Below are 27,895 nucleotides of genomic sequence, written 5' to 3'. Positions count from 1 at the left end.
GTGTTGGTGCATTCACCGCGTCTGGAGGCAGGTTGTTCCACTGGTTAATTGTTCTGTCAGGAAGTTTCTCCTTAGTTCTAGGTTGCTTCTCTCTTTGGTTAGTTTCCACCCGTTGCTTCTTGTCCTGCCTTCAGGCGCTTTGGAGAATAGCTTGACTCCCTCTTCTTTGTGGCAGCCCCTGAGATACTGGAACACTGCTATCATGTCCCCCCTCGTCCTTCTCTTCGTTAAACTAGACATACCCAATTCCAGCAACCGTTCCTTATATGTTTTAGCCTCCAGTCCCCTAATCATCTTTGTTGCTCTTCTCTGCACTCTTTCTAGAGTCTCAGCATCTTTTTTACATCGTGGTGACCAAAACTGGATGCAGTATTCCAAGTGTGGCCTTACTAAGGCCTTGTAAAGTGGTATTAACACTTCAGGTGATCTTGATTCTATCCCTCTGTTAATGCAGCCTAGCACTGTGTTGGCTTTTTTGGCAGCTGCAGCACACGGCTGGCTCATATTCAAATGATTGTCCACTAGGACTCCGAGATCCCTCTCACAGTTACTACTATTGAGCAAGGTACCCCCTATACTATACCTGTACATTTGGTTTTTCTTGCCTAAATGTAGAACTTTACTAACCTAAATGTAGAACAGAGCCGTTCATTTCCAAGCATGGAAGATGCAATTTACTGAACCTTGAAGAAAAAAAATATCCCGCCATGGGGCTACCGTACCTTGCCCGAGGTGGCCTCAATAATAGGAGGCAAGGTGCTGCCACTGAGGCTGGCCAGCAAAGGGCTGCTGGGAGAATCTCCGTCGTAAACGAAGAGGTAGTCATACGTGCATTCCGTGTCCATAAACATGAAGGTCAAAAGGATGCGGTAGCTGCTGCTAGGAGCTGGAACATACAGAAAAGCTTAGCAGTCAGATCCCAAGATCAACAGCGTGCAGTGCCGTCCATCTTAAGAAAGCTAACTACAACTGTTCATTTACAACTTACAACTGTTCATTTAGTGACCGAAGTCACAACACCACTGAGAAAAATGACTTTTATGACCATTTTTCACACTTAGGACCGTTGCAGCATCCCCCAGGGTCATAAATCACTTTTTTCAATGCTCGGTCACTAAAACTATTGTAAGTCAATAGACAACCCATCTATTTTTACTATCCTCAAGAAAGCGCTTATTGTCTTAATAAAAAGCAACGTATCATTGGCATTGCCATAGCAGTTTTAATAAGTATACTGGAACGCAAGAACTTCAAAGTCCCAACCAGCACTCGTTCCTTCTATATTTCTATCTTGTTAACACATTCCTATTCCTCCCGAAATGGGTTTTCCTCACACATACAGGCTCCCAAACTCAATCGGTGAGGAATTAGAGCAGTGTTTCTAATTCAGTCTTTCTCAACATTGATAACTTTAAGATGTGTGGACTCCCCAAATTCCCGAACTGGATTTCACATTTAGGTCAAGAGACTTTGACAGATATTTCCTATAGCAGAGGTCCCCAACCTTTTGGGCACCAGGGACCGCTTCCGTGGAGAGAGGTTTTTCCACGGACCGGAGGGTGCGTGGTTTTGTGTGCTGCCTGCATCCCACAGATGGGGCTTTGCTTGTTTGTGTGGACCAGTTGCTGGCATGCCACGGCCCAATACTGGTCCATGGACCGGGGGTTGGGGACCCCTGTCCTAGAGAATGAAATGCCTTGGTTTGGAGCCTTCACCTCTAAGCCATCATGGCCCACCATATTTCTTCAAATGCTCACCCTCCACCAGCCATTCACAGTTGCCATTGACGGAGTAGTTGCCAGGTCCATCCGTCACATAGCCAGAAGCGCTGTGCAGCACCTCACGGCGTCCTTTACAGTCCCCAGCATCGGTTTGATGGATCCCGCACAGGGCGAGGGGCAGCAGAACCAGCAGCTTTAAGCAATTGGGCTTTAGGAGGTCCATGATGAACTTTGGATCTCCCTGTAATCAAAGAGGAGGCTCAGTTAATATAACCTATAACGAATGGCGTCCAGCCATTGTTGAGGAAGAAATACAGAAAAGTTACTCAAAGAAAGAAGCAACCTAGAATTAAGGAGAAACTTCCTGACAGTGAGGACAATCAACCAGTGGAACAGCTTGCTTCCAGAAATCATGGACGCTCCATCACTGGAGATTTTTAAGAAGAGGCTGGACAGTCACTTGTCTGAGATGGCATAGGTTCTCCAGCTTAAGCAGGGGGGCTGGACTAGAAGACCTCCAATGTCCCTTCCAGCTCTATTCTATATGTAAACCCTGCATTCCTATACCAGATAAATATTATTATTATGGTTCATTATAATAAAAGCCACCTTTTGTGGCCTTCTCAAGACCTCGGATAAGCAGATGTGTTAAAGTATTATTTTTTTCTCCTGCATTCATTACTTTAAAAGTAACTCAACATGGTGAAAATACATAATAGTCCTTCCCACTTCTCTTTTTCCCCACAAAAACCCTGTGAGGTGGGTTAGCCTGGGATAGAGAAGGACTGGCTCAAAGTCACTCAGCCTGTTTTCATATATGCCTTGCTATTAGATCTGCCAATCTATTCTCTTTAGATACCACTCAATTCTAGAATAGTTGAGAAGACTAAATGTACAAGATATTTATTTTCCATTTTGAGTTTTGGTTCTTTTCCTTTTTACCACTGTCGGTGTTCTAAAATTTTGCTAGGTAGCAATTAGGAAAGAAATTAACATAAAACGGACAAGGCATTTATTTTCCTAATACAGCTGCACTGAGGAAAAGGAAAGCCATAAGAATGAGAAATGAGCAAATGTACCATTTAAAAAAAAAAAAAAAACCAACCCTGTTAATTAAACAAAATTATTCATTCTTTTCCCAGCCCATTTACACCAAAGAATTTAAAGACAATTCTGCAATGGTAACACCAGCTCTCAATGGACCCCGGTTGACAACGAAACGTAACATGAAAACGAAGACATTTTAATAGCCTTTTAATTACAACCTGCTCCCATGCTGCTGTTTTCAGGGGTGCCTGCTAGACAGACCCCATCTTTAAAAAAAAAAAGCCACACGTGTCAGTTTCAACAGAGTCCTGGAAAGTCTGTACTTCTCCTGCCTTCGTGCATGTCCTTCCAATGATTTAAATGCAATTCTCTCTCTTGGATCGAAGGTCAGGGTGGCACAGGGGCTGGATCAGAACTGAGTGCGAATCCTCCCCTGGTTGACTTTGAGCCCGTCCCTCCCTCTTTCATTCTCAGCCCAGCCTACCTTGCAGGGGTGTTGTTGGGGGGGGAGAAGGAAGCATTATTTGGGCTGCCTCAAGCTTTTGAAATAAAGGCAGGCTATGCATCTCAGAGTCAAATATATGGGGTGGGGGAGAACAAAACCAACATTAACCCAAAGGCAGGAAGAAACCAGCAAAGGCACAACTCCGGGGGGGGGGGAAGGGGGACTGGACTAGATGACCTACAAGGTCCCTTCCAACTCTTGTTATTCTATTCTATTCTGCACTCTGGACCCCAAGAAGGGGGACCCTCCATTGAGGCCGGGGAGGGGGGGAAACCCATACATCTTCAGGGGATCCAGGCAGGATCAGACGGACCGAAGGGAAAGCAGGGACCAGCAAGGGAGCCCCAGCAAGCCATGCAGCCAGACCCGCATCTCCAGGGAAGCGCGACGGCTGTGCGGAGAAAGAGCCCACCCGGAGGACCGCGGGCCCGGCTCCCCGTTCATAATCCCGGCTCGCAATGGGGACTAATGGGGGGAGGGGGCTAAAGGGGGGCCCCCACCCACCGCTCGACCCACCTCCGCAGCTGCCCGCGGCTCCGCGGCCCCCGCGGCCCATGTAGAGGCCAGTCCGGGACCCAGGGGGGCATCGAGACGAGGGCGCAGAGCGGTTGCGAGTGAAGCACGGAGGTCACCCAATCTCTATGGCAAAGGAAGCCATAGAGATGGTAGGGCTAGAGCGTTCGAGGAGGAGGAGGAACGGATAGGGGTAGGCAACCTTGGCTCTTTTATGACTCGTGGACTTCAACTCCCAGAATTCCTGAGCCAGCATGGCTCAGCTTGGAAACCTCTCCCTTTCCCCTCAGCATGGCTGGCTCAGGAATTCTGGGAGTTGAAGTCCACGACTCATAAAAGAGCCAAGGTTGCCTACCCCTGGATCATCATAGGCTTTATTTACATAGCCGGGTTTCTCAAGCTTGGCAACTTGAAGACGGATGGACTTCAACTCCCAGAATTCCCCAGCCAGCTAATGTGTACAATTTTTATTGTCCAGTTGGTTATTTCTATCTTCCTCTTTTACGTTTCTCACCCATGGGGGAAAAAAAACATTGCATTTTCTTTTGCCAACTCAAATAATGCGTTGACCAGGGGATAAAGTTGTCTCTTTGTGTTGGATAGCAGCAGCTTTCCAAAGGACCAGTTATTACCAGCTCTTTCAGGTGAAGGTAAAAAAAAGAGCTGAAGCCAAGGCTTTCCCCTTTTTAAATGTGTTTAGTTCTGCTCCAATGTGTTCTCTGCCTATTTTTATTTTTATCCCTTTATTTTTTATAAGTAACACAGCAAATATATCTAATACTTCTTTATTCTGTTCTTCCCCACAACAACAATCCTTTGAGGTGGGCTATTCCAACATTCAGTGCAGGACTAAAAGCTTGATAACAATTGGAATCAATTCAAATAGGGGGAAGGATAAAGGTAGTCCTTGACTTACAATCGTTTGTTTAGTGGCCATTCGAAGTTACAATGGCGCTGAAAAAAGTGACTTATGACTGCTTTTCATACTTACGACCGTTGCAACATCCCCATGGTCACATGATCAAAATTCAGGAGCTTGACAACCGGGCATGTATTTATGATGGTTGCGGCGTCCCAGGGTCACGTGATCCCCTTTTGTGACTTTGTGATAAGCAAAGACAATGAGATTCACTTAAAAATGCATTACTAACTTAATTGCAGTGATTCACTTAACAACTGTGGCGAAAGGTCGTAAAATGGTACAAAACTCACTTAACGGTCTAGCGTAGTAATGGAAATTTTGGTCCCAGCTGTGGAGATCGTGACTAACCATATTAGGTATGTGTGCTGCCTCGAGTTACTTATAAAACAAAATAAAGGCAGATTAAAAAATAAATATTTTTTTAAAAAAATTGGTCAGGGAAACATCTTCATCATTTAAAAGGTTCATTTGGAAAGAACTCAAATTATGGGAGATGAAGGAGAAACGTGTAAAGAATTTTTTTCCAAATGCAGAATCCCAGCTAAGATTTAGGTTCCTTGTTAAAGATGCTCGGAGCTTCTGCCACTAAGCCGTGTGAACGTGATCTGCTGATGTGTTTGGCATTCTGCTATTTTTTTCTAGACCACGCTGCAAAATTGTAAAGGTTTCACCAGTGATTATAGGGTAACTGAGCTACTTAAAACTAAAGCTCAGCTACCGATGAGAGAATTGCCTGTTCTTACCAATTAATGCTACAGTAATCAGGTGGGATTTTGCAAAGCTGGAATCAGACACCTCTGAATCAGTGGTGGATTTCAAATAGGTCAACAACTGTGTGGATGCCGCTTCCAGAAGTCCATTCTGGGCTTGGGCAACAAAAAATTAGCTACCGGTTCTGCTGAAGTGGGGCGAACCGGCTGAATCCCACCACTGCTCTGAATAGTGGTATTTTGTGGCTGACTGGGGGAAACCTTTTAATCATAGCATGAGTGTAATCTATATACCCCAGTAGAGGCACCACAGAATGGACATTAGTGGAAAAAATTTACTGTGCAGAGTTCTGGGAAAAAAAAAAAGAGGAACATTGTTGAGATACTAATTTTCCCGTGGTTACTGACAGAAAAAGAACCCAAGGATATTGGTTTCATAAGCTCTGCAGAAACATGAAAATCAACATGATCCCTTCTCTGCAGTACCATAAATAAAGTTGCTGTTAAAGCAGAATTTCTCAAGCGTGGGCATTTTGAGATATATGGACTTCAATTCCCAGAATTCTCCAGCCAGCCTGCTAGTGAACTTTAAGATAGGTGGACTTCAATCCCCAGAATTGTCTAGCTAGCCAAACATGGCTGACTAGAGAATCCTGGGAATTGAAGTCCACATGTCTTAAAGTGGCCAAGTTGGAAAGCATTGTATGAAAGCAGGGTCCTCAACCTTGGCAACTTTAAGACTTGTGGACTTCAACTCCCAGAATTCCTCAGCCAGCAAAGCAAAGCTGGCTGAGGAATTCTGGGAGTTGAAGTCCACAAGTCTTAAAGTTGCCAAGGTTNCTCCATCACTGGAGATTTTTAAGAAGAGGCTGGACAGTCACTTGTCTGAGATGGCATAGGTTCTCCAGCTTAAGCAGGGGGGCTGGACTAGAAGACCTCCAATGTCCCTTCCAGCTCTATTCTATATGTAAACCCTGCATTCCTATACCAGATAAATATTATTATTATGGTTCATTATAATAAAAGCCACCTTTTGTGGTCCTCTCAAGACCTGGGATAAGCAGATGTGTTAAAGTATTATTTTTTTCTCCTGCATTCATTACTTTAAAAGTAACTCAACGTGGTGAAAATACATAATAGTCCTTCCCACTTCTCTTTTTCCCCACAAAAACCCTGTGAAGTGGGTTAGCCTGGGATAGAGAAGGACTGGCTCAAAGTCACTCAGCCTGTTTTCATATATGCCTTGCTATTAGATCTGCCAATCTATTCTCTTTAGATACCACTCAATTCTAGAATAGTTGAGAAGACTAAATGCACAAGATATTTATTTTCCATTTTGAGTTTTGGTTCTTTTCCTTTTTACCACTGTTGGTGTTCTAAAATTTTGCTAGGTAGCAATTAGGAAAGAAATTAACATAAAACGGACAAGGCATTTATTTTCCTAATACAGCTGCACTGAGGAAAAGGAAAGCCATAAGAATAAGAAATGAGCAAATGTACCATTTAAAAAAAAAAAAAACCAACCCTGTTAATTAAACAAAATTATTCATTCTTTTCCCAGCCCATTTACACCAAAGAATTTAAAGACAATTCTGCAATGGTAACACCAGCTCTCAATGGACCCCGGTTGAGAACGAAACGTAACATGAAAACGAAGACATTTTAATAGCCTTTTAATTACAACTTGCTCCCATGCTGCTGTTTTCAGGGGTGCCTGCTAGACAGACCCCCCCCTCTTTAAAAAAAAAAAAAAGCCACACGTGTCAGTTTCAACAGAGTCCTGGAAAGTCTGTACTTCTCCTGCCTTCGTGCATGTCCTTCCAATGATTTAAATACAATTCTCTCTCTTGGATCGAAGGTCAGGGTGGCACAGGGGCTGGATCAGAACTGAGTGCGAATCCTCCCCTGGTTGACTTTGAGCCCGTCCCTCCCTCTTTCATTCTCAGCCCAGCCTACCTTGCAGGGGTGTTGTTGGGGGGGGGGGAGAAGGAAGCATTATTTGGGCTGCCTCAAGCTTTTGAAATAAAGGCATGCTATGCATCTCAGAGTCAAATATATTGGGGGGGGGACAAAACCAACATTAACCCAAAGGTAAGAAGAAACCAGCAAAGGCACAACTCCGGGGGAGGGGAAGGGGGGCTGGACTAGATGATCTACAAGGCCGGGGAGGGGGGGGGAACCCAGACATCTTCAGGGGATCCAGGCTGGATCAGACGGACCGAAGGGAAAGCAGGGTCCAGCAAGGGAGCCCCGGCAAGCCATGCAGCCAGACCCGCATCTCCAAGGAAGCGCGACGGCTGTGCGGAGAAAGAGCCCACCCGGAGGACCGCGGGCCCGGCTCCCCGTTCATAATCCCGGCTCGCAATGGGGACTAATGGGGGGAGGGGGCAAAAGGGGCCCCCCCACCCACCGCTCGACCCACCTCCGCAGCTGCCCGCGGCTCCGCGGCCCCCGCGGCCCATGTAGAGGCCAGTCCGGGACCCAGGGGGGCATCGAGACGAGGGCGCAGAGCGGTTGCGAGTGAAGCACGGAGGTCACCCAATCTCTATGGCAAAGGAAGCCATAGAGATGGTAGGGCTAGAGCGTTCGAGGAGAAGGAGGAGGAACGGATAGGGGTAGGCAACCTTGGCTCTTTTATTACTGGTGGACTTCAACTCCCAGAATTCCTGAGCCAGCCGTGCTGAGGGGAAAAGGGAGAGGTTGCCAAGCTGAGCCATGCTGGCTCAGGAATTCTGGGAGTTGAAGTCCACGAGTCATAAAAGAGCCAAGGTTGCCTACCCCTGGATCATAGGCTTTATTTACATAGCCGGGTTTCTCAAGCTTGGCAACTTGAAGACGGATGGACTTCAACTCCCAGAATTCCCCAGCCAGCTAATGTGTACAATTTTTATTGTCGAATTGGTTATTTCTACCCTCCTCTTTTGCGTTTCCATCCTTCTCACCCATGGAAAAAAAAAACATTGCATTTTCTTTTGCCAACTCAAATAATAAAGTTGTCTCTTTGTGTTGGGTAGCAGCAGCTTTCCAAAGGACCAGTTATTACCAGCTCTTTCAGGTGAAGGTAAAAAAAAAAAAAGCTGAACCCAAGGCTTTCCACTTTTTAAATGCGTATAGTCCGGCTCCAATGTGTTCTCTGCCTATTTTTATTTTTATCCCTTTATTTTTTTTTATAAGTAACACAGCAAATATATCTAATACTTCTTTATTCTATTCTTCCCCACAACAACAATCCTTTGAGGTGGGCTATTCCAACATTCAGTGCAGGACTAAAAGCTTGATAACAATTGGAATCAATTCAAATAGGAGGAAGGATACAGGTAGTCCTCGACTTACAACCGTTTGTTTAGTGGCCATTCGAAGTTACAACGGCACTGAAAAAAGTGACTTATGACTGCTTTTCATACTTACGACCGTTGCAACATCCCCATGGTCACATGATCAAAATTCAGGCGCTTGACAACCGGGCATGTATTTATGATGGTTGCGGCGTCCCAGGGTCACGTGATCTCCTTTTGTGACTTTGTGATAAGCAAAGACAATGAGAAGCCAGATTCATTTAAGAATGCATTACTAACTTAATTGCAGTGATTCACTTAACAACTGTGGCGAAAGGTCGTAAAATGGTACAAAACTCACTTAACGGTCTAGCGTAGTAATGGAAATTTTGGTCTCAACTGTGGAGATCGTGACTAACCATATTAGGTATGTGTGCTGCCTCGAGTTACTTATAAAACAAAATAAAGGCAGATTAAAAAATAAATATTTTTTTAAAAAATTGGTCAGGGAAACATCTTCGTCATTTAAAAGGTTCATTTGGAAAGAACTCAAATTATGGGAGATGAAGGAGAGCGTGTAAAGATTTTTTTTCCAAATGCAGAATCCCAGCTAAGATTTAGGCTTTTTGCTAAAGATGCTCGGAGCTTCTGCCACTAAGCCGTGTGAACTTGATCTGCTGATGTGTTTGGCATTCTGCTATTTTTTTCTAGACCACGCTGCAAAATTGTAAAGGTTCCACCAGTGATTATAGGGTAACTGAGCTACTTAAAACTAAAGCTCAGCTACCGATGAGAGAATTGCCTGTTCTTACCAATTAATGCTACAGTAATCAGGTGGGATTTTGCAAAGCTGGAATCAGACATCTCTGAATCAGTGGCGGATTTAAAATAGGTCAACAACTGTGTGGATGCCGCTTCCAGAAGTCCATTCTGGGCCTGGGCAACAAAAAATTAGGTACCGGTTCTGCCGAAGTGGTGTGAACCAGCTGAATCCCATCACTGCTCTGAATAGTGGTATTTTGTGGCTGACTGGAGGAAACCTTTTAATCATGGCATGAGTGTAATCTATATACCCCAGTAGAGGCACCACAGAATGGACATTAGTGGAAAAATTTTACTGTGCAGAGTTCTGAAAAAAAAAAAAGAGGAACATTGTTGAGATACTAATTTTCCCGTGGTTACTGATAGAAAAAGAACCCAAGGATATCGGTTTCATAAGCTCTGCAGAAACATGAAAATCAACATGATCCCTTCTCTGCAGTACCATAAATAAAGTTGCTGTTAAAGCAGAATTTCTCAAGCGTGGGCATTTTAAGATATATGGACTTCAATTCCCAGAATTCTCCAGCCAGCCTGCTAGTGAACTTTAAGATAGGTGGACTTCAATCCCCATAATTGTCTAGCTAGCCAAACATGGCTGACTAGAGAATCCTGGGAATTGAAGTCCACATGTCTTAAAGTGGCCAAGTTGGAAAGCATTGTATTAAAGCAGGGGTCCTCAACCTTGGCAACTTTAAGACTTGTGGACTTCAACTCCCAGAATTCCTCAGCCAGCAAAGCAAAGCTGGCTGAGGAATTCTGGGAGTTGAAGTCCACAAGTCTTAAAGTTGCCAAGGTTGAGGACCCCTGTATTAAAGGCATTTGTATCCAAGCACATGTACTTTTGTTTACTATTGTATTTTTTATTCTTAATAGTGTATGCTGCTCTGAAGTTAGGTTGACTTAAATCACTTCCAATCAGCCAACAAATAATGCATGTTAAATTAGTAATAATAATATAATGAATGAGTAGGAGCACTGATTTGCTTTGAACTAAGTACATCTCCGTTACAAAGTTCAACCTTTTTTTAAAAAAAAAAAAAATAACTATTTAACAGACTAGGAAACTATCCCATCCTTTCACAGATCCTTCTTTGAGTGCTGTGTCACACTAAAAATAGGTTTTGTTTTATTAGTTTTGTATATTATCCCGAGGAAGAAAACAAAGGGTATATTACATTGTCAGTGTCTGTGGTTAACAGGCTATTTTACAAAAAAAGAGAAAGAAAATGAAATGTTCCACGTTCAGGTATCTCTTCCTCCTTTTATAAGCAGATGTTTCCCTAACAGAGTCACATGTTTTCTCAGTGAAATAGAAACTTGAGAATATTCTTTATTTTGGCAAAACAAAGAGGAAAAAAGCAAAAAATGTGCTCTTGTGGTTTTCAGAAATTCACCATGATCAGGGAGGAGAACCCACAGTACCATCATTTCATTTTATTTATTTATCAAATTTATTGGCTGCTCATCTTGCCACAGGATAACTTGGTTCCTAGGAACTAATAAGGGCAACATAACTATCCTGGGGAACCAGGGCAGAGGGACCTAGAAAATTCAAACTATCTTCACAAGGTAGCAGAAAGAAAAAAAGTGGTCCAAAAGATGTTAATATGGTGTCATGTAACATGGAGATATAATTACAAGGCGAATCTGGCCTGGCTTTGCTTTCTGGTTCCTCGTTGTGGGATCCAGACAGGAAAACCACGGAATCACAATGGCGGCTGGGGAGAACTACAATGATCTTGATCTTGTTTCTCAACCTCGGCAACTTTTAAAGACTTGTGGACTTCAACTCCCAGAATTCTCCAGCCAGCCATGCTGCCTGGGGAATTCTGGGAGTCGAAGTCCACTCATCGTCAAGTTGCCAAAGTTGAGAAACGCTGGTCCACAGGGAAAAGTCAGCCGAAGACGGGCCGGTCGCTCTACGTTTACCACCTGTGGACTTCAACGCCTAGAATTCCTGAGGCAGCCGTGCTGGCTGAGGAATTCTGGGAGTTGAAGTCCACAGATCGTAAAGTGGCCACCGTTGCCCACCCCGGCTTTGAGTGGATTGGAAGAGAATCTCCACCCATGTTCATTCAATGCTTGGCTTCCCCTCACAGAAGCAACCCCAGAAGGGGTGGGAAAGCTTAAGACTGTCCCATGGGGAAGGACTGGTATGACCTACAGACTAACTGGGTCATAGCGAAGGAGCCAGGAGATTGTAAGGGGAATAGGGCCGAACCCACCCACCCTATTCTGTCTCCCTGGCTTCCTGATATCACTGCAGGATCCCAAGAAGACACGGCTGGAAAAAAGGGAATGATGCCACAGGCAAAAAGGGGCCCCAGGAGAGAAACCAAGGATGGGGGGGAGCCGCTGTCTGAGAGAGGGAACCCCAGAAAATGTCGAGATAGGAATCAGCATAGCCAGAAGGAGAGTCAAGAGACTTTTACACGGGCCGGGCGCCGGTTGTATGCATGCTAAAATACTCGGTGTAGCCGTTGTGTTGGTGTAGTTGGGGCGCATGGAGTTGGTAGGGCGGAGGCTGAGTCTCGCTCCCCAGAGATGGCTTCAACAGCACAGGGGCACCGCTGAGCTCAGAGGTGGTGACCACGCAGTTGGAGGTCAGGCTACGATCAGCAGAAGAGGTGTCTTCCATTTGTTTGCGGGTCTGGAGGAGGAAAAGTAGGCAGAAAGTCCAAATAAACACTGGCAGGAGAGAAATATCCCTGGTCTTTGTCAGCCTTTCTTCCTCTACCCCAGGGGTCCCCAACCTTGGCCACTTTTAAGACTTGTGGACTTCAACTCCCAGAATTCCCCAGCCAGCAACGCTTTTGGCAAGCATTTGGCAACGCTGACTGGGGAATTCTGGGAGCTGAAGTCCACAAGTCTTAAAGTGGTCAAGGTTGTTGACTCCTGCTCTACCCAATCTAAAGCAGCAAGATCAAAAGACTCGGAAGGACGCAGGCCGAACAACTTAACAACGCTACCCCACCACCTTGAGCTGTCTTTGGATTCCAGGCAGGTTTGATCTGTGCTGGGTTTTTTTTTTTGTGTGTGTGTTTTTAAACAAGCTGCCCTAATTTAATGTTTTATTTGTTGTGGGATATGTTTCACTCCATCTTTGATCTGCGTTACGGCCTTTTTTAAAATAATAATAATAATAATAATTTAAGCTGATGCCTATGTGTAACCTTATTATCATATTGTTTTGCTGACTGCCGTAAACTAGCAAGGGAGACTCATTTATCCAGCCAGGAGGTTTAAAAATTCATTAGATCGAATTAATGAATTACTCTGCCGCCACAAGCTACGGTGCTGTGGGCATTGTCTGCAGGGAGATCTGGAAGCCTTTGCACAGGCAAAACCAAAGGGAACAAGGACTCTTGAGAACGAGAAGAATTAAATCAGTGGAACGACTTGCCTCTCAACGTTGTGGGCGCGCCAACACTGGAGGTTTTTAAGAAGAGATTGGACAGCCGTTTGTCTGAAATGGGATAGGGTCTCCTGTTGGAGCAGGGGGTTGGACTAGAAGACCTCCAAGGTCCCTTCCAACTGTGTTATTCTGAGTAGGAAAAAAGCAATGCAAAGCTAGGGCACCGTGTTCAGTGTGGAAGGTACCAAACTATATTCTACTCTAGTGCAAGAAGAAGGGAGTCCACCTGTTCTGTATGACGCTGCCATTAAGCTAAGTCGAGATACAGTATGTGCATAGTTGTCCATTACATCACACTGACAAGTGCCTTATGACAAGTGGCCAATTGCATCCTTGGTGTTATCACCTTTAAAATAAGTTTGCAAGTCGCAGGCAGGGTCCTACACACACACACACACACATACACACACACACACACACCCTCCCCTATAGATAGCTATAGCCCAGAGGTGGCAAACCTATGGAGCGCGTGCCAGAGGCGGCACTCAGAGCCCTCTCTGTGGGCATGCGCGCTGTCACCCCAGCCCCGCCTCCCCCCACGACCCCCTCCTCACCAGGAGCCCCCCTGGAGGAGAGTCACCCCCGGGCACGGCCCGCACGGAGCAGCGCAGCCAAGGACATGGCAGCTGGGCATCAGGGACAAGACTCCGCCCTTGCGCCCCATAGCGTGCAGATAATGCTGCGGGGTGCGGAGGGAGGGCGTGGCTGACATGGCGCTGCAGGGCTGCCTGGGCAATCTGCTGCGGTGGGCCATGGAGGCGGTGCATGGCCCTGTGGGTGGGCGGGGCAGGCGAGGGCAGAGCAGGAGGCGGAGCGGGGACCGGTTTTTGGGCACTCGGTCTCTAAAAGGTTCGCCATCATTGCTATAGCCTTTTGGATTATGGAGCTAGCTGGATGGAAGATCTAAATATTATAACTGTGGGTAAACCCTGGGGGAAGCAGTTTTTTGGATTTTACAGCAACAAGACCCCTTAACAAGAGCTGTGGGGCAGCATTGCAGGTTGACTCTGCTCACTGCCAGCAGTTCGATCCTGACCAGCTCAAGGTTGACTCAGTTTTCCATCCTTCCGAGGTGGGTAAAATGAGGACCCCGATTGTTAGGGACAATACGTTGATGCTGTAAACTGCCCAGCGAGTGCTGTAAAGCACTACGAAGCGGTATATAAGTCTAAGGGCTATTACTATTGCTAGCATCTCAGCTAGGCAGGCAGGTGGCAGGATAAGACAGAGATAAGGAAGGTAAACATTGCAGAACAGCTGCCTGTTTTCTTTGACTTCTGGTCAAGTCACCCTCTGATTATCAGTTCTGTGCTCAGAGGATAGGAACCCAGGACTGGACTGGACAGGACTTGCAGAAAAGGAGATTCTCAATGAAGCAGCAACCCTTTTGTGCAGGGGGTCTCCTAACTTGGCAACATTAAGACTTGTGGACTTCCAGTCCCAGAATTCCCCAGCCAGTTCAAGCCCACAAGTCTTAAAAGTTGCCAGGTTTGGGCATCCCTGCTTTTGAGAATCAAGGGACTGTTTGTAGGGAGTAAGGAAGATGACTTTGACGGAGATCCACCAAGAAAGATCTTGCGTATCTCCATCAAGGTCATCTTTTTTTATTCTTGACACCGTTCTTAACAAAAAAGGCCACCTGAGGGCATCACGTGTGATACCACAGAGGGGTTTTTTTGGGGGGGGGGTGTCAGCTCTAACGTCATAACCATTTAAGGAAGGGATGGGTCTCCGAGGAGACCCTCTTTGAGCCTCACATTGCTGGTGTTGCTTCCCGTACTCTGGGGGATGGAGAACAGCTCTGTGAAGTTGGGCACTGAGTCGCTGATGAACGTCACGTTGCCGTAGACGTGATGCGGAAATTTGGACCCTGTTGCAGCCTCCTCGACGATCCCGATCTGGGACGTCCGCACGTGGTATGGGAAGTTCTTATTGGCCGCTGAGGGCCTGGTCATAATCTGCAAAAACAAGGGAGATGGAGAACAGCTGGATGAAGCTGAGCCATGCTGGCTCAGGAATTCTGGGAGTTGAAGTCCACGAGTCATAAAAGAGCCAAGGTTGCCCTACCCCTGGCCTAGTCCAATGTGCTCAGCATCTCAGCCACTGCACGTGAGCATTTAAGGCCAGCAATAGGAATTAGAAATGGTAGGTAATGTGGAAATTCTTACCAGGAAAACTGCGTGAGCGTAGAGATGAATCCCCAGTTGGATACCGTTGACTATTTTCTCTCGGGCCCACTTTGGTATACCAAAGTTAGCGATAAGTGCAGTCACTGGAACAGCAAAGAACCTACAAAAGAACAAGACGCTCTAGGGATGCAGACCCAGCTGCTCAAAGGACTTGATTTCATTTAAAATAGTTTTCGACTTACAACCATCCCTTTAGTGGCCATTCAAAGTTACAACAGCACTGAAAAAAGGGACTGATGACCAGACACTTCCATGCTGGCTGGGGAATTCTGGGAGTTGAAGTCCACTCATCTTAAAGTTGCCAAGACTAAGAAACACTACATTAAACTAATAACTAAGTCTTCATGGCAGGAGCCAACATAACAATGGTGGAACTAGGACATACCAATAGCAATAGCCCTTAGACTTATATACCACTTCACCGTGCTTTACAGCCCTCTCTAAGCAGTTTACAGAGTCAGTCTATAGCCCTCAGCAACCTGGGTCCTCATTTTACCAACCTCAGAAGGATGGAAAGCTGAGTCAACCTTGAGTCGATCAAAATCGAACTGCTGACAACGGGCAGAATTAGCCTGCAATACCGCATTCTAACCACTGCGCCACCCCGGCTCTTCATACTCAGTTACTTAGCCTTTTTATTGACTTGTTCTTGATGTTTTTAATGGCTTTGTGTTTTTATATTATTGTAAGCCGCCTGGAGTCACTCGAGACAGTGAGACGGGCAGCATATAAACTTAATGAATAAATAAATAGTCTTTTGAGAGGACCCCCCCCCCCAAAATAATTTTCCTGCCCTATTAATCTTCTAAACTTACTGACCAGAGGGTATAAGCAGCAAAGAACGGCACGTAGAACGGCTGCTTCTCCGGGAACTGCTTGAGCGTGATGAGGATGGCATAGCAGAACCAGATGTAAGCCACAAATTGCAGGGCAATCAAGCCGTATCCAGCTGGCGATTCATAGGTGTACAGTACTTGTGCCTGATCGAAGAACTGAGCACCGAAAGGAAGGAAGTGGGTAAAAAAAACTTGGGGAAGTCATGATTTTAAAAAAAGCTACACAATTTCCCCACAGCAAGATGATTTTCCCCATTAGTCAGTTATGGAGATTTCTAGACTCATCGGATCATAGTTGTCCAACAAAATAGAGTCTGTACAACAAAGGTGTGCACCAAACAAAGCGCAACAAAGATAGGCCTTACCCTAATTTCTTGAAGATTTGAGAGGACTTTGGTGCTGTTAGAGCTTGGTTGTTTTCTTGCAGACGTTTCACGACCCATTCAGGTAACAACATCAGTGTTAGAAGGGGAGTGGGGTTCTGTTCTGTGTTTATGAATCTTCTAGCACTTATGATGTTACCTCGTTGGGTCATGAAACGTCTGCAAGGAAAGGACCAAGTTCGGGAGAGCACCAAGGATCTCTCATTTTAACCCCGAGCTATAAATAGTCCCCTTTATCGGTTATTGATGATTTGCAAGACAAATTAGACGGGAAATTTACATTAAACCAAATCCGTGACTCATTTTAGCTGAGATTTGCACAAGCTTGTTTGTGGTCAGGAGTGACAGCACATTGCTGAGGGGTGGGGGGACACCAACTCTTTTTGCAGTTGTGAACCATGACGAGGAAGGACGGTGTGATCTAGGAAATAACCAGAACGCAGAAAATGCAAACTGAATTTTTGTGGCCCTCAAAGGATACGTAGCTGAAAAAGGGAGGGGACTCACCTCAGCCTCGTAGATAAACAGCACAACATGGGTGATGGTGTAGAGCGTCATGTACACCGAGAGCTTGATGGAGCCCGTGTGGCTGATCCGACCCCTGTCATACAAGGAGCCGTAAGCCAAAATCACAAAAAAAGGAAACGCTGCCTCACACACTACAGGTCTACAGGTCTTAGCCACCTTTTCTCCTCCTTCTAGCTTGCCAATGACACAGCAGCCCCAATTCCAAGCTGTTCTCCATAAAACTCTTTAAGTCTCATAACTTCAACTGCGGATCCTTTGTACGTCACTCAACTTCCCAATCTCTGTTGCTTTTCCACCACCAGAATATTCTTCATGTATGCTCTTCTTCCTAGCTCAACAACCTTCTCTATGTTTCTTCTGCCCATTTGACTCCTCCTTGGAGTAATGGAGGCCACAGAAGGTGGTAAGAAGTAAGATGATATTATTATTATTATTATTATTATTATTATTATTATTATTATTATTATTATTATTATTATTATTATTATTATTATTATTTATTATTATTATTATTATTATTATCATCATCATCATTATTATTATTTATTATTATATAATAATAATAATAATAATAATAATAATAATAATAATAATAATAATAATAATAATAATAATAATAATAATAATAATAATAATAATAATAATAATGTTGGAAGGGACCTTGGAGGTCATCTACTCCAACCCCCTGCTCAGGCAGGAAACCCTATACCAGGGGTAGGCAACCTTGGCTCTTTTATGACTCGTGGACTTCACCTCCCAGGATTCCTGAGCCAGCCATGCTGAGGGGAAAGGGAGAGGTTTCCAAGCTGAGCCATGCTGGCTCAGGAATTCTGGGAGTTGAAGTCCACCAGTCATAAAAGAGCCAAGGTTGCCTACCCCTGCCCTATACCATTTCGGATAAATGGCTGTCCAGTCTCTTCTTAAAAACTTCCAGTGTTGGAGCATTCACCGCTTCTGGAGGCAGGTTGTTCCACTGGTTAATTGTTCTCACTGTCAGGAAACTTCTCCTTAGTTCTAAGTTGCTTCTCTCCTTGATTAGTTTTCACCCGTTGCTTTTTGTCCTGCCTTCTGGTGCTTTGGATAACAGCTTGACTCCCTCTTCTTTGGGGCAGCCCCTGAGATATTGGAACACTGCTATCATGTCCCCTCTTGTCCTTCTCTTCATTAAACTAGACATACCCAATTCCACCAACCGTTCCTTATATGCTTTAGCCTCCAGTCCCCTGATCATCTTTGTTGCTCTTCTCTGTACTCTTTCTAGAGTCTCAACACCTTTTTTACATCGTGGTGACCAAAACTGGATGTTTCTCTTTGACTTAAATAAAGTTGTGGGTGCTTCATCACTGGAGGTTTTTTAAAAAAGACTGGGTGGCCACTTGTCTGAAATGGGATAGGATCTCCTGCTTGAGCAGGGGTTTGGACTAGAAGACCTCCAAGGTCCCTTCCAGCTCGATTGATGGATTCTGATTCTGCTTAGCGACTGAAGTTACGACAGACCTGTGGGTACTTATAACCAAGTTTTGAAGTTGTGGCAGCAACCCCCTTCCCCTCCTGCGGTCATGTGACTGCATTTTATGACATTTTTATTGAAAAACAACATTTCCTTCCAGTTTTCAGCCAGAACCAGCCTTTGTTTAATGACGGCAGCGATTGCTTAATGACTGACACAAAGAAGCTAATAAAATTAGCTCAGTCAGGTGGGTGACCTGTTTTACAACCGGCAGGCTCCATTACAGTCGTAAACTGAGCACTACCTTTATTGCATGCATTTGCAAGTACAATGGTTAGACACCCCCCCCAAACCACATTCCTTTAGCCCCTCCCCTCCACACAGTCTTTTGCATAATCTGCATAAGAAAAGCCCATTCCTCTCCAATCCAGCTCATCCCTCAGGCTCTTTTATCCCACAATTATCATTATCTCTGTTATTCCACACACCCAAGGGCTGTGCTGGTACCTGGTAACTGTAAATCCTTTTCCCAGAAGGATGAGCATCAGGAGGAATATCAAGAAACTGACGGAAAAAAGAAGCTTGGCTGGAATGAAGGAAAAAGAGAAGAGAAGATAGTGGGTGAATCTAAGCCAGTAAGAGATATAAAATAATCCATGGTCATAGGGATGGGTTGATACACAACACTGCCCCATAAAACTTAACATTGTAGATGTCACCTTATCCAACTTTCTCCCCACATATGGTGGATGACAATGTCCATCATCCTCCACCTAATATAGCCAAAGGCCCAACAGCTTTAGAGATTGAAGAAGGCTGAAAGCCGAACAAGCAAAATGTAATTTTTTGCAGCTTCCATACGTATGGACTTGAGTTCCCAGAATCCCCTAACCACAATGTCTGTGGCTGAAAATTCTGAAAGTTAATAATAATAATAATAATAATAATAATAATAATAATAATAATAATAATAATAATAATAATAATAATAATAATAATAATAATAATAATAGTAAAGTTGGAAGGGACCTTGGAGGTCATCTAGTCCAACTCCCTGCTCAGGCAGGAAACCCTATACCATTTCGGACAAATAAAAAAAAATTTCTAATGAAGTATGTATAGATCTTTATTATTTCCAGACACAAAGCAGTTTGTATTCACTGGCAATGGCTTTTGCAGTTTTACCATTAAATGGTAAGAAAGCTAGTTTGCACTATGAAAATATTTTGGGGAAATTCCTGAGCTTCATGTCTTGAAGCAAAGATGTTTTAAAAGGAGAAAATATAACTTTGAACCTGAACATCACACACATATATATTACTTAGCGGAAAGGCCCTCCTTCACATATAGATGCCTCAAAACTCCATTTATGGGGGGGAAATCAAATACTGATACATCAAAAATTTTGTAATCTACTTTCTTGGAAGTACCCTTCCCACCCAAATGTTGGATACTTGCTTTGAAATGTAACAGAGCTTCAAAACATGTAAAAGAATAAACATCATGACCTTCAAGGTCAGGAAATAATGCAGTTGGCAAAAATAGTTGAAGGTCATTTATCTGGGAACAGCGGATCTATATTGAATGACACTGTTCTTTGGCATTTCAGACTGTATCTTTTCAACCGGAGATATCGGGAATCGTAGGTGGGGCCCGCAAAGTCTTCTGTGGTCTTCAAGTTGAATGGATGTTGTACATTCCTGACACAGGTGACTTAGTTCACTTAAACTTCACCGAAACAAAGACCACAAGCCCCAGCTCTATATGAGGTGTCAACTCAGCCATTATGGCTTGTTAATCACAGTTGATGGTTTCGTGTTAGGTGTGAAACCAATTTAATGTGGTGATTCCATAAATCAGGGTTTACTAGGAATCCAACTGGTAAATGGGAAGGCCCATCCCTGATAACCTACCCAGGATCTTAAGACTATCGTTTCCAATACCATCACTTGCATACTGGCCCCAGTATATGCAGAAGAACATCAGGCTGAGCACTGGAGAAAAAAAAAGGAAACAGGTAACACGCATGTAGAAGGTTTTGCAGAAGAGCAGGCAGAGCTGGGGGTGGGGGTGGAGTAAAACGAGTCATCAGCTGAGAATTAATACGTTCCCACCAAAGTCTACATCAAAGCCCTCTTGAATTTCATTGATCCTTTATTTAGCGCCAATTTAGTGTTGAACTGTAGTTGACTAGATTCTTGTATATAGGCTTGAGCCATAAATATTCTGAGCTGAAACTTGACAAACAAGCCTGGTTCTTTGCCCCTGACAGACTTTAATCACTGTACTTTCCTTAGTTTTGTTTTCTCTCCTCGTTCTATTATTGGATCTTAAATGACACCCCTCACATTTTCTAATTTCTTCCATTGCCATCTGTCTTCACCTGCACTCTCCCGAACAATTCTGGGAATCGCAACGCTGTCGTTATTTATACAGCTACCAATGTGAATATTTAGCTACAATCTGTTTTTTTGCCATCTCTTATAGAAAATGCAGCTTTTTAAAAAAGTGAAAGATGTGGATGCAAAATCACAGAGTTACAGGTCAGCTCAGAGGGAAATGCTTTGATCTTCTAAATCAAACCTAAACTATAGGTGGAAATAATTTTAATAGGAATTCCCTTTCTCATAAGCACCCAGTTGGCTTTCATGGCTAAGGTGGGACTAGAACTCACCATTTCTTGGTGACTGGCCCAAAGTAACCTAGCCGCCTTTCATGGCTAAGGGGGGACTAGAACTCACAGTCTCCTGGCAATTGGCCCAAAGTAATCTAGCTGCCATTCATGGCTAAGGAGGGACTAGAACTCACGGTCTCCTGGTGATTGGCCCAAAGTAATCTAGCCACCATTCATGGCTAAGGAGGGACTAGAACTCACGGTCTCCTGGTGATTGGCCCAAAGTCATCCAGCCAGCTTTTGTACCTAAGTCAGGACTAGAACTCATGTCTTCCGCTTTCTAGCCAGGTGCCTTAATCACTAGACCAAACTGTCTCCCCAGTTCTTTTCAAACCTACCTTCTACTCCAGCAGCTGTCATGAACATCTTGTATGTCGTGTGCAGAAGTTGCCGACCTTTCAACAAATCTGGAAAAGAAAAAAACAAAACAAAACAAGGGGGAAAAAGCCTAATTACAATTCAAGGTGTCTTTCTCTGCCACACATTCCACAATCATATGACTCATCACACCACCCCTGTGTTCACGTAATCGCAATTCAGGTGTTTGGCAACTGGCTGCGACTTGATTGCAGTGTCCTGAAGTGACGCGATTGTGATTTTTACCTCTCTTTTTTTGCTTTTTTTTTTTTTTTGCTGGAAACGCCCATTTGGAAGAATGAGCTACTTAACGACCACAGATTCGCTTAGCAACCCTTGTAAAAAAATGGTTTTAAAATTGGATGCGAGTTGGACTTAACAATTGTAATAGGTTACGACGGAAATCCTGGTCCTATTTGTGTGGTCGTAACTCAAGGGCGACCCGTGTTTGCTCAAATCTGATGGTCATCAAAAGAGTCACATTCAGTCAGGAACAGGAAGTCGTGAACCGAGTTCATAAGCACAAATGTTCTTTAGTACTTACAGCCAAAGTAGCAAGAAATGATGAGGATCAGGATGAATATGAGCAGGAAAGTGATGTCAGTTTCCAGGATACCTAGAAGGGGGAACAGGAAGAAGAAAAAAGGACACACTAAAAGGACATCTGCCATTAGAGAGGTAATTTTGTTTTCAATAATAGTAATTACTTCCCCTTATTTGCAAGGGCCTGGATGCTCAGGAGAATTTCCTGCCCTGTGCTAAAAAATCATTTATCTTTTGTCTCTCTGGGGAGCTTGCAATATCTTCTCTTGGGGTCTAGCAACTATTTTGCAGAAGCCATTTTCAAACCTTGAAGGTCAGAGGTGCGCAAACCTGGCTGAGGACTAAAAACCAGCAGGGAATCTTACCAAATTCATCTGCAGAAAAATGACGTGTCCAGAACGATTTGCCATTGGTCAAAATCATCTCGTATTCCAGTTCCAAGCCATCACCCTGTCAGAAAGAGGAAGCTGAACATCAGCATGGGCCTTAATGGGAAGGGACCCAGGCAGAGGCGATGAGGGGGTTCAGCCAGACTCACCCCACACTTGCTGAGGACCACATACCACCAGCGCTCCCGGACAGAACGGAAACTCCTCCCGCTTGTGCAACTTAGATACCGGATTGAATTTTCGGTCACCAGCTGGAGGAGAAAACGCACAAAGTATAGCCAAATATAGCAACAACTAGTTGTTCTGTTTGCATTATCCTTATCCAGAGGTTCCCACCCACCAACTGTAATATTAAGTTCTCTGGCTTTCAGATCAGTTCAGGTGAATATGAGCATGACCCAAACTTCTACTTAGAATGTACAGGTAATTCTCGACTTGTTTAATGACCATTTGAAGTTATAATGGCACTGGAAAAAGTGACTTATACTTTTTTTTTTAAGTGTAGACTATAAATAAACCCTGGTTGCCTTAGATTCAGCGAGTGGCCTGTTCAGAAGCGAACTTCCATCCCTTAGCAAACTCACATGGAGAGACAGGTGGCAGAAACAAGAACTGAATTTTTACACTTCCTGTCCCATCGTATCCTTAAATCTGAGCGCCTGTCTGGATTTCTACGACGAACGTTTTAGCCTCGCAAAACGCCCTTTGAAGAATACATTAATTTAAAGACGACGCCTCTTCTGTTAGATTGGAAGATTACAGAACAGTATTTCATAAATTGCAAAATCTAGATCGGTGGGTTTCTCAGTCTCAGCATATTTAAGATGGGTGGACTTCAACTCCCAAAATTCCCTAGCCAGCATGTTTAAGATGGGTGGACGTCAATTCCCAGAATTCCCCAGCCAGCATGTTTAAGATGGGTGGACTTCAATTCTCAGCATTCCCCAGCCAGCATGTTTAAGATGGGTGGACTTCAATTCCCAGCATTCCCCAGCCAGTATGCTTTAATAGGGGTGGACTTCAACTCCCAGAATTCCCCAGCCAGTATGTTTAAGATGGGTGGACTTCTACTCCACCTATTTTAAAACAGGTGGGAGTTGAAGTCCACTCATCTTAAAAACATGCTGGGTTAGGGAATTCTGGGAGTTGAAGTCCACAAGTCTTAAAGTTGCCAAGGTTGAGAACCCCTGATCTAGAGGACTTGAGTTCCTTTGCAGTTACTGAAATCTTTTACCTTGCACCCAGACCAGGCATATTGGGTTGTAAGGTTGATAACTTGATTGTTTTCTGGGCGGATGACCGATTCTTTCATCAAACAATCCTAAGGAGAAGGGAGAGAAGACAAAAAGAGAATTCTAGAACACTTTCCCCTAAGGCTCAGTCCTTCTAATGAATTTGGAATCAGAAAACACAAAGCTGGGTATAATTTCTCATTTGGCTGCAGCTCCATTAGTGTAGCAAATCACGTGGTTGTCTCACAAGAGCCTTTCATTTCTTAATTTGCTTATTTATTGTAGCACAATATATCAGAAACTCATAATTTTCTACGCAGTCTTCCTGTATTATGAGCCATCAGAGCTACAGAGCAACCAAGCATCAGATTTTAATTCATTTTAGGGCCCCAAAATACTCTAGAACTGACCTAGGAGACCAATAGTTCTCCAGATATTCCTAAGGTGTCTACCCAGTCAATAAGGCCAAAGAGGAGGGGTGCCAAACATTGAATTTCAGAGGCATCTGGAAGACTTTAGGGTCTTCTTCCTCTTTCCTCTATAACCCTGAGGAAAAAGAGGAAGAAGACAGGATAATAAGGTCGGAAGGAACCTTGGAGGTCTTCTAGTCCAGCCACCTGCCCATGGCAGGAGATCCTATACCAGGGGTAGGCCACCTTGGCTCTTTTATGACTCGTGGACTTCAACTCCCAGAATTCCTGAGCCAGCCGTGCTGAGGGGAAAGGGAGAGGTTTCCAAGCTGAGCCAAGCTGGCTCAGGAATTCTGGGAGTTGAAGTCCACGAGTCATAAAAGAGCCAAGTTTGAAGACCCCTGGTTTAAATATTTAAATGTTTTTTTCCTCACGGTCACGTGATCAAAATTCAGGCATTTGGGCAGGGGTAGGCAACCTTGGTTCTTTTATGACTGGTGGACTTCAACTCCCAGAATTCCTGAGCCAGCCATGCTGAGGGGAAAGGAAGAGGTTTCCAAGCTGAGCCATGCTGGCTCAGGAATTCTGGGAGTTGAAGTCCACGAGTCATAAAAGAGCCAAGGTTGCCTATCCCTGTCCTATACCATTCTGCGCTTTCTTGGGCTTGACGGGATGAATACATGTGAACATAGAAAGAATAACAGAATAATAGAACAGAATAACAGAATGGGAAGGGATCAAGATTGCAAGAGCAGCAATCAACAGTTAGATAAAAGTAACCTGAACTCCAGGCCAGAACAGTATCCTGAGACAGACTAACTTTCCTTCTCAGAAAGATTTAAAAAAAAACAAACTGGGGAAGCACATCCAGACTTGCAACATTCTGTTGCTATATCTGTTTAACAGAAGTCGTGTGAGCTTGTGTAAATTTGGTTTTCTAGTCTGGATGTCTTTTGAGGCCTGGCTGTTCCTCTTTTCTGCCCTAGAATAGGATCCTGTCCGGGCAAATTATGAGACTCAGCTACTTGAAGCTATTCAGAGCACTGGCCCCAAAAAGTAATGTGTAAGTAAAAAGAAAAAGAGAAAAGAGAGAAAAAGAAAAAAGAGAGAGAGAAAGAGAAAAAAAGGAAAAAAGAGAAAAAGAGAAAAAAAGAGAAAAGAGAGAAAAAAGAGAAAAAGAGAAAAAGAGAAAAGAGAAAAAGAAAAAAAGAAAAGAGAAAAAGAGAAAAAAGAAAAAAAGAGAAAAAAAGAATTCAATGCAATAATAGGATCCTATTGACAGCTGTATTAGACATTTCTCCTCAACGGAAAGGAAAATATACAGGTAGTTAATAACTACAAGTAGTCCTCGACTTACAACTGTTCATTTAGTGGCCATTCAGAGTTACAACAGCACTGAAAAAAGTCACTTATGACCGTTTCTCACACTTACGACCGTTGCAGCCTCCCCACGATCAGGTGATCAAAATTCAGACACTTGGCAACTGGCTCACATTTATGACGGCTGCCGTGTCCCAGGAGCCGTGTGATCTGTCTGATGAGCAAAGTCAATGGGGAAGCCAGATTCACTTAACAACAAACTTCTTACTAACTTAATAACTGCAGATTCACTTGAACGACTGTGGCAAGAAAAGTTGTAAAATGAGACAAAACAAATGTCTCAATTAGCAACAGAAATCTGGGGCTCCGTTGTTGTTGTAAGTTGAGGACTACCTGTATATTCTACCAAAGATTTTCAGAAGAGCAGTGCTCCAGTTATAGAGTAACTCCCCTGCAAAGGAGCCGTTTGATTGAAGATCCGTGTGAGAAATTAATTGGCACGGCAGAACTAATTGACCCAAAGAAATAACAAGTTAAAAGGAGAAGGAGGAAGAGGAGAAGCAGAATCCATCTGCGGTGCGGCGATCAATACAAACTGACCTTATTTCCCTTTTTGTAAACAGCCGGCCACTGCGAAGGGTCATCAAAATAAAGAAGGATGTTCTCACAACATTTATTCTTCAAAGAGAAGAAGAAAAGAGAGGGTTACGCTGACGGCAGCAAAGCTGCGTAGTTGCAAACTTATCCAGTGCAACGGAAAAATTTGCAGGCTGTGAATGGTAAAAAGTGCCTCTAAAATGCAGACTGCAATGTTGAAAGATACCTCGGGGTAGCGAAACTGGAAATCCAGTCGTCCATAGTCGGAAAAGAAGCAGAATCTAGTCAAAAAGACCCAATCCTGGAAAAAAAGGAGAAAAAAACACACACCCAACATGTCAGCATTGATGTAGCTCGGTGCTTTTATTAGTATAAACCAGGAGTAGGCAACCTTGGCTCGTTTATGACTCGTGGACTTCAATTCCCAGAATTCCTGAGCCAGTCATAAAAGAGCCAAGGTTGCCTACCCCTGGTATAAACCACTGGTATAGACCAATGTTTCTCAATCTCAGCAGTTTTAAGATTTGGACTTCAACTCCCAGAAGTCCCTAGCCAGCAGAATTCTGGGACCTGAAGTTCGCATATCTTTAAATTGCTGAGATTGAGAAACATTGGTCTATACCAGGGGCAGGCAACCTTGGCTCTTTTATGAGTCGTGGACTTCAACTCCCAGAATTCCTGAACCAGCCGTGCTGAGGGAAAAGGGAGAGGTTTCCAAGCTGAGCCATGCTGGCTTAGGAATTCTGGGAGTTGAAGTCCACAAATCATGAAGGGGCCATAGTTCCCCCATGCTGGCTGAGGAATTCTGGGAGTTGAAGTCCACAAGTCATGAAGAGGCCATAGTTCCCCCATGTTGTCTCAGGAATTCTGGGAGTTGAAGTCCCCACGTCATCAAGGGGCCATAGTTCCCCCATGCTGGCTCAGGAATTCTGGGAGTTGAAGTTCACGAATCATAAAAGAGCCAAGGTTGCCTACCCTTGGTCTATACAGATGATAAGGAATACTACAGGAGAAACCAAAAAGCAAGGTAAGAACATTTTGTATTCATACAACCCCAGGTGTTGGGTGACATATAGACAGGCCTTTCCAGCCCATTCCAGCATTGGAAAGATTGGTTAAGACACCAAGCTAGAAGCCTGGAGACGGTGAGTTCTAGACCCGCCTTAGACATGAAAACCGGCTGGGTGACTTTGGACCAATCACTAGGAGAAGGAGAGTTCTAGTCCCACCTTAGACATGAATGACAGCTGGGTGACCTTGGGCCAGTCCCTCTCTGTCAGTTCAACCCAACCTCACAGGGTTGTTGTTGTGAAGAAAATAGGAGGAAGGAGTACTGTATTAAGCATCTTTGCCACCTTGAGTTATTTATAAAAAAAAATAAAGGTTGGATAAAATTAAAATAAAATAAAATAAAATAAAATAAAATAAAATAATAAAATAAAATAAAATAATAAAATAAATAAAATAAAATAAAATAATAAATAAAATAAAATAAAATAATAAAATAAATAAAATAAAATAAAATAATAAATAAAATAAAATAAAATAATGTAATAAAATAAAATAAAATAGTAAAATAAAATAAAATAAAATAAAATAAAATAATAAAATAAAATAAAATAAATAAAATAAAATAAAATAAAATAAAATAAAATAAAATAAAATAAAATAAAATAAAATAAAATAAAATAATAATAAATCAAAGTCAAAACAAACTTTTGGCGTGAACTCTCCCAAGACAATTAGAATCAGTTGCTGGGTTCACACAACTTACTTAAGCATTATTTGGTTTGGCTAGTTTGATCTTAGCCTATGGTAGCGAGTTCAAAACGCGGTAATGTGATTTCTTTAATTAATTATTTCAGGGAACGACTCTTTAGTTGAATAGGTAATCCTGGGCATTCATGTTACATGACATCCCCCAAATGACACAAATAACTTGTGCGACGTGACATCGGGCCACAAATAGTAAAAATTAGTCACTTGTCTCATTTCGCACAATGTCAAATGACGCAGGCGGGCTTTGCATCGTTTCGGCGAGGGCATCCTGACACCCG

At 43.6% G+C, this 27,895-nt stretch overlaps 2 protein-coding genes across 2 annotated transcripts in view; both read right to left on the bottom strand.

Annotated features, from left to right (window-relative positions):
• The window catches only part of MEGF8 (multiple EGF like domains 8), a 56,666-nt gene extending 54,804 nt beyond the window's left edge, over positions 1–1,862 (bottom strand). The window contains exons 1-2 of the mRNA XM_029284598.1: positions 1,758–1,862; positions 723–886 (exon numbers count right to left, since the gene is read on the bottom strand). Of these exons, the coding sequence (XP_029140431.1) occupies positions 723–851 (129 nt within the window). The 5' untranslated portion in view covers positions 852–886; positions 1,758–1,862. The remainder of the gene's footprint in view (positions 1–722; positions 887–1,757) is intronic.
• A 10,063-nt stretch (positions 1,863–11,925) lies between these two features.
• The window catches only part of TMEM145 (transmembrane protein 145), a 24,549-nt gene continuing 8,579 nt past the window's right edge, over positions 11,926–27,895 (bottom strand). Inside the window, exons 2-15 of the mRNA XM_015818511.1 lie at positions 26,065–26,139; positions 25,842–25,919; positions 23,514–23,600; positions 22,429–22,530; positions 22,256–22,340; positions 21,892–21,963; positions 21,329–21,397; positions 20,230–20,310; positions 18,824–18,902; positions 16,846–16,939; positions 15,939–16,111; positions 15,099–15,219; positions 14,688–14,888; positions 11,926–12,165 (exon numbers count right to left, since the gene is read on the bottom strand). Coding sequence (XP_015673997.1) covers positions 11,944–12,165; positions 14,688–14,888; positions 15,099–15,219; positions 15,939–16,111; positions 16,846–16,939; positions 18,824–18,902; positions 20,230–20,310; positions 21,329–21,397; positions 21,892–21,963; positions 22,256–22,340; positions 22,429–22,530; positions 23,514–23,600; positions 25,842–25,919; positions 26,065–26,139 — 1,539 coding nt within the window. The 3' untranslated portion in view covers positions 11,926–11,943. The remainder of the gene's footprint in view (positions 12,166–14,687; positions 14,889–15,098; positions 15,220–15,938; positions 16,112–16,845; positions 16,940–18,823; positions 18,903–20,229; positions 20,311–21,328; positions 21,398–21,891; positions 21,964–22,255; positions 22,341–22,428; positions 22,531–23,513; positions 23,601–25,841; positions 25,920–26,064; positions 26,140–27,895) is intronic.

Source organism: Protobothrops mucrosquamatus, unplaced genomic scaffold (genome assembly GCF_001527695.2).
Source record: "Protobothrops mucrosquamatus isolate PMUCROS unplaced genomic scaffold, P.Mucros_1.0 scaffold756, whole genome shotgun sequence".
NCBI lineage: Eukaryota > Metazoa > Chordata > Lepidosauria > Squamata > Viperidae > Protobothrops > Protobothrops mucrosquamatus.
Note: the sequence above shows the minus strand (reverse complement) of the source record. Positions and strands in the feature narration are given on the sequence as shown.